The sequence below is a fragment of the Triticum dicoccoides genome, chromosome 6B (assembly GCF_002162155.2).
Source record: "Triticum dicoccoides isolate Atlit2015 ecotype Zavitan chromosome 6B, WEW_v2.0, whole genome shotgun sequence".
NCBI lineage: Eukaryota > Viridiplantae > Streptophyta > Magnoliopsida > Poales > Poaceae > Triticum > Triticum dicoccoides.
This window is the reverse complement of record NC_041391.1, coordinates 228,818,708-228,829,982: the sequence shown is the minus strand read 5'-3', so window position 1 is coordinate 228,829,982 and position 11,275 is coordinate 228,818,708. Positions and strand designations below refer to the sequence as shown.

The 11,275-nt window shown below is 50.1% G+C and overlaps 1 protein-coding gene across 1 annotated transcript; it reads right to left on the bottom strand.

The window, feature by feature from the left end:
* Nucleotides 1-1,221: 1,221 nt before the first annotated feature.
* LOC119324909 (protein trichome birefringence-like 19) lies at nucleotides 1,222-3,948 on the bottom strand. Its single transcript, XM_037598674.1, has 3 exons — nucleotides 3,192-3,948; nucleotides 2,467-3,021; nucleotides 1,222-2,328 (listed from the first exon to the last, which is right to left on the bottom strand). Exons 1-3 carry the CDS (start codon nucleotides 3,834-3,836, stop codon nucleotides 2,068-2,070), a joined length of 1,461 nt encoding a protein of 486 aa, XP_037454571.1. The 5' UTR covers nucleotides 3,837-3,948; the 3' UTR covers nucleotides 1,222-2,067.
* Between the last annotated feature and the right edge of the window lie 7,327 nt (nucleotides 3,949-11,275).

Sequence of the window (11,275 nt, the reverse complement as noted above, 5' to 3'; positions counted from 1 at the left end):
TCAATCCTCTATTTTATATGTGAGTATGCTTTAGTTGCAATAGTTCTTTGGTTATATGATTAAAAAAAAATTAAGAACCTACTTTTTGATTCGGGGGCCCTAAATTCCTGAAAGCAGCCTCGTAGTAACAAACAGCCTCGTCATAACGCATGTAATCTCTTGGCGGTTGAGCCCGCAACGCGTCCTTGTAGAGTGCACACGCTTCCACTGAACCATTTATTTTCATTGAGCTTGTTCCCGTGCGGTGTGTGCATCCTAACTGCACAAAGATCGGGTGTTGCTCAATGTATTTTGTATCCACTTGATGCTACAATTTAGGTTAATAAAGTGTCATTTACCAAAGAAAAAAAAACATCTTTATTTGATTGTTCATAATACCATCCCATAATACCACCGTTTGCCAAGTACTAGTACCTTCATTAATGTAAGACATTTTGACTGATTAAATTAAAAAGGGAAATGTCTTACATTAATGGACATGTTCGCCTTCTAGGAGGCAGGAGTCAGCATTGTCAGCGCGCGACATGTTGTCTTTGCTTGGAATGGAAGAGTTTGCGTGTTGCCTTTGAACGTTGGAGCTCAGAGCGTGCCTTGCACAGAAACCCTGCTAGTTTTTTTTTTAAAAAAGGAGGAAGACCCCCGGCCTCAGCATCTGGGAGATGCATACGGCCACTTTATTGATTATTCTCGAGGACCGTACAAAGTGTTACAACAATGTGTTTGAATCCACCATCTTGGCAACATATGCCGCTACTCCAATCCAAAATGATTAGGGGGTGCTAGCTGGGCCACTACCCAAATCACTCACCTAAATCTAACATCAAAAGCCGGAAGCCGAAACTCATTCGGAAGCCCCAGCCGAGCCACATACCGGGTCTGGGGCACAATCCGGTCAGACGCACTCGTGTGTCGTCGCCGCCATCTTCCACAGGTCCGTCTTCAGATCATATTGAGGCTTCTACCTTGTCTGGCCACTCTGCCATCGACGTCATCATGACGCCAGACAGCTTCCTCCTCCTGCACGAGTCCATCTCCGCGCATCAGACGCCGAGTCTCCACAGCACGATGCCGCGGAGATCCGCCACCACCAATGTGAAAGATGAAGCACCGCTCCACCAAAGTCGCCGTCCTCTAGTCCCTCGAGCCGTGTGCACCTCCAAGAATGACGCCCCCAGGGGGGAAACGACACCAAAGAGCCGCCGTCATCCGATCTACTGATCTAGAGTTTCCCCCGGAGGTAGCAGAGAGTGGCCTTGAATCTCCACGACGATGCCTTCAGGAAGGGAACGATGCAGACAGCGTCGCCATCGCCGACCTAAGGCAATAGCCAATAGCAGATTTTCACCCAGATCTGATCGAAGACCTATCTCTCGTACACGGGTCGCCGTCCGAGAAAGCCGCCGGAGCAGTCCCGCCGCCGCTGCGCGCAGACCGGCCGACCACGTGGTTGCAGCCACGCCGCTGCAATCCACCTCTATGCAGAGCCCACGAGGACCTGCGCCGCCACCCCGCGACGCCCGCTACCGCCAGGGACCAAATCCGCGCGGATCTAGCTGGAGGCGTGCTGGCCCGCCACCGCCCGATCTGACCCGCCGCAGCCGCCACGCCGCGGCCGCCCACCAGGTCGCCGCCAAGGCAGGCCACCCCGACGGAGCGCCGCCACGCCGCTAGCCCCCGCCATAGGCTAGCGCCCCCGCTCGGGAAGCCGTCCCGCGCCGGCCATGACCATGAGCGGAGGGGAAAGGAAGGCCCCGCCGCTGCCCCGGCCGGCCTGGCTTCGCCCGGCGGCGCCACCGGGCGGCGGCGAGGGAGGTGGGCAGAGGAGGGAGGAGAGAGGCGGCGGCCGGGATGGGTTCCCCTCGGAGCGCCCACGGGAGCGCCGCGAGAGGAGAGTGGAGATAGGGGAAGGAGAAACCCTGCTAGTACAGACACACACAGACACACAGACAGAAAGACAGACGACGGTATGGTTGGCAACCGAACCGTGGATTCACTTTGCTCGGAATTAATGCGGCAAAAAAAGAAGATCAATTTACACAAAGTCTGGCTTCGATGCATTTGCACCACTCACTCAATGTCAGCAGGCTGTGGATGAGCCGCCAGCATGTGGAACAGCAGCTCGCTCCACAGGTCGATCGGCCCTGGCAAGCACCAGTGCAGGCAGTCCACCACGAAGCTCCCCTCCACGCTCCCTCCCGGCGGGTGCCCGTACCGGCTCGGGTGCCCGTCCGGCCGCAGCTCCATCGCCTCCGTGATGTCCAGCAGCCGCAGCTCCGCGCCGCTCCGGTTCCGCTGCGTCGCCGCCTCCGTCTCTCTCAGCGCGTCAACCTGCGCACGCACACCCCAAAGGCAAACCATCAGCAGACCGCGTCACGTCTCCGCGTTTGCAACCAATTTTCTTGTTGCCGCGTCGAGAAAGAGAGGGGGCATGCGTATGGGGCTGCATGCATGGTTTCCGTTTCCCACCTGCGCGGCGCGGAACTCGGCCACGACGGCGTCGCGGGCGCGCTCGCCGCGGCGGAGCGGCCGCGTGCGCACGCAGTCGCCGCCGGTGTTCCACTCCCCGTTCTCGAAGTGCGCGGGCGTGACCGTCCGGACCACGGCCTTGCCCCGGAACCCCTCGCGGGCCATGATGGCGCCGAGCGCCGTGCGGAACGCGGCGCGCACCGCGCCGGAGACGGGCGTCTCCGTCGCGTTGTGGGCGCCGCTGGCGCCGCCGTTGCGCCCGACGGCCCGGCCGCCCGCGTAGTACACCGAGGGGCGGAAGAACCAGTTGGTGCCGGACAGGACGATGTAGTCGAAGTCGGCGATGTGCGCCGCCCACCGGGCGTCCGCCGTGTCGAGGTGCACGTCCCACAGGCCCAGGCCGAGCGCCGCGTTCGAGAGGTTGGCCTTGACCAGGAAGGGCGACCAGAAGAGCGAGACGTTGAAGCCGTGGCTGCCGTAGTGGAAGTCTCGCCGGACGGCCCTCCTCGTCACGTCCGTCTCCGTCGCGGTGACCAGCTCCACCGGCTCTGCCACCTGCAACATGTTCATACGCCTTGCATCAGCAGCTATCGGATAGAAGTGGACGATCGGCGTGCCATGCATGAGTCGCGGACATGCTATTCCCGTCATCCCGTGCCCTCGAGTTGCCAAGGGCAATGGGTTGTTGTCCAACCGAGGCAACATGAGATGTGCCGTGTACGCACCTGCGACAGGATGCAAAGCAGAGACTTGACGTGGTTCCTGGCGAGCGAGTCCCCGACGAAGGCCATGGACCTGCCCCTCATGGCCTCCAAGAACCGCCCGGCGTCGAAGCGGGGGAGGTCGCAGCCGTCAGGCTTCCACCGCCAGCGCATGAGGTCCAGGCCCGGCTTGCCGAACTTCATGCAGTTCTGGAGGTCGTCGATGAACGGGCACGTCAGGTTGGTGTAGTACGATGGCTCGTCGTCCGGCACCCATTGGCCCCGCGTAAGATCGCATGCTTCGAGGGCCGTGGCCGGAGACGCCGACGAGGAGTAGTTGGCCAGGGACGCCGAAGACGAGGAGGAGTTGGCCGGAGACGCCGGCGAAGTTGACGATGGTACTGTCGCCGGAACCGTGGGAGACGAGGGGGTGGTGGCAGGGGACGCAAAGGATGAAGAGGAGGCGCGGCGTATGTACTGGTACCTTTCGGCGAAGTTGAAGTCGTAGAGCGAGACGACGGCGAGGGCCAGCAGGAGGAGGGTCGGCGTGGCAACGGCGACGGAGACCTTCCGCGAGAAGGGGCTGCTCTTGTGGGGTTTCATGGTCGAGGGGCGTTGGCGTGCGCGCTCGAGATCAGGAGTTGAGGAAGGTGACGGGCAGAGCCGCATGTGGAAGAAGAAGAAGAAGAAGGAGGAGGAGAAGAATGCGCGCCGCGCACGCAGCGCGTGTCGTGTTCTTGAGGTAGCTGGCGTAATTACTCGTTCTCTTGGCGGCGGCCGGCGGGGGTCAAAGCCGTTTCTCCTTTGGCGACGGACCACGGTAGATTGCATGCATTTGCCTCGTTCCATAGTTTAAGACTCTCTCCGACGAAGCATTCTCCTGGGCACGTCACCCCGTGCCTTCTTTCTGAATTCTGGTGGTTGTAGCATTCTGACGAAGCACGTCGCAAGCAAGTCAAATTCAGGTGGCCACACAAATCTGCATGTTCTGAAACCGAGTAGGATCGCCGCGGAATCAAAGAGCCCAAACTTGGTATTGCTAGCATTTTCGTTTCAAAACAGATCGTAAGCAGGACGCTATCCGGAAAGGAAACGTCGACGTCACCTGATGATCTGCTGCAGTCAGTGACTCAGTGTACCGCTAGCTTTTCCGTGGGTTTTCTGCTTGGTTACGGTTAGGACTGGAAACAGCAGTCTCGTCTGTATCCAACGTTCGATCTACTACCACGGATTAGCTTTCTACACAGGCACATGCTAAACTCTTTTTTCTCAACCAGAAAAACTGTCCTAATGATAAAGGTGCACTCGACCACAGGCCCACGCGTACGGACCAACCTTGCGTTCATGCAAAGGGGAAAAGGGCTCTGACATTTCAACCACGAGAGTGCCTTGATTCTTCCGAGGATCCGTGCTTTGACTTTTCAAGGATTGAAAGGAGTAAAAACAGTCATGACCGAGAAAGAGGACGGGGGCATGGCATCCCAGGTTCCCAACTACCATCTGCATTTCTCCCATTCCCAACCGTGATCCAGAAACTAAGAGGAAGGGTGCATCCCTTCTCAACTACCAAGTGACATCCATTGTCTTAATCTTGCCCTCCTTGCTAAGCAGGCATTGCGGTTGATTGATAATCTTGATTCCCATTATGCTACTATTCTAAGAGATAAATACATACCTGAGCGTGATTTACTTAAGGCCAACCTAAATAAGAAATCCTCGTATACATGGCAGAGCATTACATGAGTTGGAACTATTAAGCGTAGTCATACTTTGCGTGTTGGTACTGGAGAGAAGATAAATAAAGGACACTGATATCTGCCTGACGTTCGGTCTGAGAGAGCCCCACGCCGAAATAGCCATGCTTTTATATAAGAAATTTGCCATGTATCTGAAATAATAGAAAAATGTTGATAAAAAATGCCATGGAAAAATGCATATTCAAAATTGTGATGGTGTTTTTTTTAATCAAAATTGCCATCTTTTGTGTAATAAAATTGTCGTGTATGTGAAATAGCACAAAAAATGATCAAAATTGTCATGGACCTATTCAGAATTTCATGCTTCAAATTTATGTTTACATGAAAACTCAATTTGACATGGCAAAAAACTATCTCTAACAACTGAAAGTAAATTGCCATGGTCCAAAAATAGAAGTATTGTTTACCATGTTGCAAAAAGAAAATAAAACTACCATGATCAGTAAACTATATTTGCCATGCTCGAACAACTTAATTTGCCATGGTCCAATAAACATTGCCATGGTATTACACGATAAAACATGAGCAATAAATAGTTTTTTCATGGGCCATGGCAACTTTGTTGGAAATTTCTATAAATCATGATCCATAGACTAAAAATGGCATGATCTATACGCTATAATTTCCATGATGCATACACTAAAATTTATATGGTCCCTATAAAAGAAATTTGCCATGTGCAAAAATGGAAGAAAATTTTCCATGGCCCATATAATAAAATTGCCATGCTCCGTAAACTAAAATTTTCATGATGCATACACCAAAATTGCCATGGTCCCTATAAAAGAAATTTGGCATGTGGAAAATGGAAGAAATTTGCCGTGGCCCATATAATAAAATTGCCATGCTTCATAAACTACATTTGCCATGATGCATACACTAAAATTGCCATGGTCCCCTATAAATGTAATTTTCGCGATGTTGCCAAGTACAGAAATTTGCCATGGTCCATAAACTATATTTGCCATGCCCCCCAGAACTTAAATTACCATGGTCCCACAACAAAGAAAGTTTTTTCTATGTTACAAAAGAAAGAAAATTGCCATGATCTACAAGTAAAAAGCTTTCTTTCACGAATACTCAAAGCTTGCATATCATGCATTGATAGGAAGGAGCATGGCAAGAGTTTGACCATCTACAATTAAAGAGTTGCAATTCTAAAGAATAAAATTGCCATGCTCCATAAACTTCATTTGCCATGATGCATACACTAAAATTGCCGTGGTCCCTTATAACAGTATTTTTTGATCATGTTGCAAAGTATAGAAAATTGCCATGGTCCACAAACTGTATTTGCCATGCCCCCAAGAACTTAAATTGCCATGGTCCCACGATAAAGAATTTTTTCCATGTTGCAAAAGAAAGAAAATTGCCATGAGCTACTATTAAAGAGTTTTTTCGAATATGCTAAGATTGCGTATCATTCATTGATAGGAAGGACCATGGCAAGAGTTTGTGAAAGAACATGCGGTGCCCCCATGTTTGGTTTTGGTAATTGATGACAATCTCTATGGACTAATGGTTGCCTTGAGTTATATTTGAAGGTTTTGTCCATAGGCTTTTCTTGAAGTCCATGTGTTGGTTTCAAGGAGTTTATGAGTTGACCAAGGTGCTATTAAGGAATTATCCAAAGATTGGTCATGTGAGTGTTGAGCTTATTGCAAGCATGTCTTGAAGAAGAAGATTGTGTGATCATCCATGTTTACCTTCAAGACATCATCCAAATGAAGAGAGTTGGAAAGATTCAAGGTTGATCAAGACTAAGTCAAGAGTGAATCAAGTTGATCAACTCACAAAGCGTAGAAGATGTACCGAGAGGGATCAAGTGATCCCATGGTATGGTAAGCATTGTCAATTACGCTCTATGTACTAACCCATGGTCTTCGTGAGAGTTCTTTGAGGGGTTAGGATGCGGTGTGCAAGTTCAAGTGATGCATCATGAAGAGATCAGGTGTTGAAGCTTGCCGCCCATTGTGGTGACAATGGACTTGTGAAGATGAGCCGAAGAGTGGCTCACCCATAGTGGACTATGGGGGAGAAATCATCTAGTCTTCATCGAGCCAACGCAATCAAGAAAGGTGGTCCAACTTGAGGGAGTCAAGATCATCATCATCTAGATCAAGTGGACCATGTGCAAGGCAAAGATTTTCCCTTGATAGGTTTTCTATTTTACCGGTCTCATGGTGGTAGTTGGGAGACCGGGTTATAGGATCGTTTGTCGTACTATCAAGGGGGGCTCTCAAGTTGGTAGCTTGACCGTATCGTTAGTAGAGAGCTCAAACCATTGCATCCTTGCATCATGTTTCTTGGTTCTTGTTTGGTTCTCTTTGTGAGTCTTAGAGCTTCTGGTCATCTTGATGACAAGCGTCTTCTTCATCGAAAATGGAGTTCGCATGCGTCTTCTATGATGTTTTCGATGTTGGAGGTTTTACCGATCTTATCCAAGGAAGGGTTCTCACCATTTTCTTATGGGCCTTTTCTAATTTGCTTCTTATTGATATTTCTTTCAAGATTGTGTTAGCCCTTGTCGCTAGCTTTCCAACAAACTTGGTTTCATCGAATTCAGAGCGGTACTACCGCTTGGAGCGGTACTACCGCGACTACTTCCGTGGCTACTTCCGCTCAGGACCAAAAACTCGTCACAAGTCCGGTGGTGGTAGGCACGGATGTAATTTTTTAGTACCGGTCGCAAGCAGTAGTACCGCTATCCTTAGCAGTAGTACCGCTACCCCTAGCGGTAGTACCGTGAGGTCAAGCGGTACTACCGCTCCGACGGTTCTTCTGGCCTTTTTGCCTCCTCGTTGTTGTGTTTCAAAGGGGTACTACCGCCCTAGCGGTAGTACTTCTTCTTGGAGCTGTAGTACCGCTCTGTGCGGGCTGTGAGCATAACGGTTGGATTTTTTTCCCACCTATAAAAGGGGGTCTTCTTCCCCAATGAACCTTATCCCTTGAGCTCGTGTTCTTCCCCCATTGTTGACCTTCTTCGAGCTTGCCAACTCTCAATCCCTCCATGGATTCTTGCTAGTTTTTAAGGGAAAAGAGACAGGATATCTAGATCGACATTTCCACCAATCACTTTCTCCTCTATGTGAGGGGAACCCCTTGGATCTAGATCTTGGAGTTCTTGGTGTTCTCCTTCTTGTTCTTCCTCTCATCTTCATCCCTAGCATTAGTTGCTTCGGTGGGATTTGAGAGAGAAGGACTTGGGCACTCCGTGTGCCCTTGCCATTGCATTTGGTGCATCGGTTTGAGTTCTCCACGTGATACGTGGAAGTTACAAGTTGAGAAGGTTATTACTCTTGGGTGCTTGGTACCCTTGAGCTTGTTACTCTTGGGTGTTTGGACACCCTAGAGCTTGTTCCTCTTGGGTGCCTTGGCGCCCTAGACGGTTGGTGTTGTTCGGAGCTCAATCATTGTGGTGTAAAGCTCTGGGCAAGTGTCAGGGTCTCCAATTAGGCTGTGGAGATCGCCCCGAGCAATTTGACGGGTACCGGTGACCGCCCCCAAGGGTTGCCAAAGTGTACGGGTTCAGTGACCGTCCCCAAGGGTCGCCATTTGCACTGGTTCTGTGACCGCCCTCAAGGGTCCCTTAGTGGAATCACGACATCTTGCATTGTGCGAGGGCGTGAGGAGATTACGGTGGCCCTAGTGGCTTCTTGGGGAGCATTGTTCCTCGACACCGCTTCAAACGGAGATTAGCATCCGCAAGGGCGTGAACTTCGGGATAGATCGTCGTCTCCGTGTGCCTCGGTTATCTCTTTTCGAGCCCTTTACTTATGCACTTTACTTTGTGATAGCCATATTGTTCTTTGTCATATATCTTGCTATCACATAGCTGCTTATCTTGCTTAGCATAAGTTGTTGGTGCACATATGTGAAGGAAATATGCCCTAGAGGCAATAATAAAGTTATTATTTATTTCCTTATATCATGATAAATGTTTGTTATTCATGCTAGAATTGTATTAACCGGAAACATAATACATGTGTGAATATATAGACAAACAGAGTGTCACTAGTATGCCTCTACTTGACTAGCTTGTTAATAAAAGATGGTTATGTTTCCTAAACCATGGACAAAGAGTTGTTATTTGATTAACGGGATCACATCATTAGGAGAATGATTTGATTGACATGACCCATTCAGTTAGCTTAGCACCCGATCGTTTAGTATGTTGCTATTGCTTTCTTTATGACTTATACATGTTCCTATGACTATGAGATTATGCAACTTCCGTTTACCGGAGGAACACTTTGTGTGCTACCAAATGTCATAACGTAACTGGGTGATTATAAAGGTGCTCTACAGGTGTATCCGAAGGTACTTGTTGGGTTGGCGTATTTCGAGATTAGGATTTGTCACTCCGAATGTCGGAGAGGTATCTCTGGGCCCTCTCGGTAATGCACATCACTTAAGCCTTGCAAGCATAGCAACAAATGAGTTAGTTGCGAGATGATGTATTACAGAACGAGTAAAGAGACTTGCCGGTAATGAGATTGAACTAGGTATTGGATACCGACGATCGAATCTCGGGCAAGTAACATACCGATGACAAAGGGAACAACGTATGTTGTTATGCGGTCTGACCGATAAAGATCTTCGTAGAATATGTAGGAACCAATATGGGCATCCAGGTCCCGCTGTTGGTTATTGACCGGAGACGTGTCTCGGTCATGTCTACATTGTTCTCGAACCGTAGGGTCCGCATGCTTAAAGTTACGATGACAGTTACTTTATGAGTTTATGTATTTTGATGTACCGAAGGTTATTCGGAGTCCCGGATGTGATCACAGACATAACGAGGAGTCTCGAAATGGTCGAGACATAAAGATTGATATACTGGATGACTATATTCGGACACCGGAAGTGTTCCGGGAGTTTTCGGAGAAAAACCGGAGTACCGGAGGGTTACCGGAACCCCCCGGGAACTAATGGGCCTTGATGGGCCCTAGTGGAGAGAGAGAGGGGACGGCCTGGGCAAGAGGCGCACCCCCTCCCCTTGAGTCCGAATAGGACAAGGAAGGGGGGGCGGCGCCCCCCTTGCCTCCCCCCTCTCCCACTCCTTCCTTCCCCTCCTTCTCGGAATAGGAAAGGGAAGGGGGAAACCTACTTGGAGTAGGTTTCCCCCTCCTAGGGCGCGCCTTCCCCTTGGCCGGCCCCCTCCTCCTCTCCTCCTTTATATACGTGGGCAGGGGGCACCCCATAGACACACAAGTTGATCTTCGTGATCGTTCCTTAGCCGTGTGCGGTGCCCCCCTCCACGATATTACACCTCGGTCATATTGTAGCGGTGCTTAGGTGAAGCCCTGCGACGGTTGAACATCAAGATCGTCACCACGCCGTCGTGCTGACGGAGCTCCTCCCTGAAGCTTTGTTGGATCGGAGCCCGGGGTGCGTCATCGAGCTGTACGTGTGTCAAGAACTCGGAGGTGCCGGAGTAACGGTGCTTGGATCGGTCGAACCGGGAAGACGTACGACTACTTCCTCTACGTTGTGTCAACGCTTCCGCTTCGGTCTACGAGGGTACGTAGACAACACTCTCCCCTCTCGTTGCTATGCATCACCATGATCTTGCGTGTGCGTAGGAATTTTTTTTGAAATTACTACGTTCCCCAACAGTGGCATCAGAGCCAGGTTTTATGGTTTGATGTTATATGCACGAGTAGAACACAAGTGAGTTGTGGGCGATATAAGTCATACTGCTTACCAGCATGTCATACTTTGGTTCAGCGGTATTGTTGGATGAAGCGGCCCGGACCGACATTACGCGTACGCTTACGCGAGACTGGTTTTACCGCCGTGCTATGCACACAGGTGACTAGCGGGTGTCAGTTTCTCCAACTTTAGTTGAACCGAGTGTGGCTACGCCCGGTCCTTGCGAAGGTTAAAACAGCACCAACTTGACAAACTATCGTTGTGGTTTTGATGCGTAGGTATGAACGGTTCTTGCTCAGCCCGTAGCAGCCACGTAAAACTTGCAACAACAAAGTAGAGGACGTCTAACTTGTTTTTGCCGGGCATGTTGTGATGTGATATGGTCAAGACGTGATGAGATATAAGTTTTTGTATGAGATGATCATGTTTTGTTGAAGTTATCGGCAACTGGCAGAAGCCCTATGGATGTCTCTTTGTTGCATAAGATGCAAGTGCCAAATAATTGCTTTACTTTATCGCTATACGATAGCAATAGTTGCAAGAGCAATAGTTGGTGAGACAACCATGTGATGACACATTGATATAGATCAAGATGATGAAGATCATGGTGTCGTGCCGGTGATGATAGAGATCATGACAGTACTTTGGAGATGGAGATCAAAGGCGCAAGATGATCATGGCCATATCATGTCACAT

Coding starts and splice junctions, on each gene's coding strand:
- LOC119324909 (XM_037598674.1), bottom strand. CDS start 3,836: ATGCGGCTCTGCCCGTCACCTTCCTCAACTCCTGATCTCGAGCGCGCA. Junction 3,022..3,191: donor TGCTTTGCATCCTGTCGCAG/GTGCGTACACGG, acceptor AACATGTTGCAG/GTGGCAGAGCCGGTGGAGCT. Junction 2,329..2,466: donor CCGAGTTCCGCGCCGCGCAG/GTGGGAAACGGA, acceptor GTGCGTGCGCAG/GTTGACGCGCTGAGAGAGAC.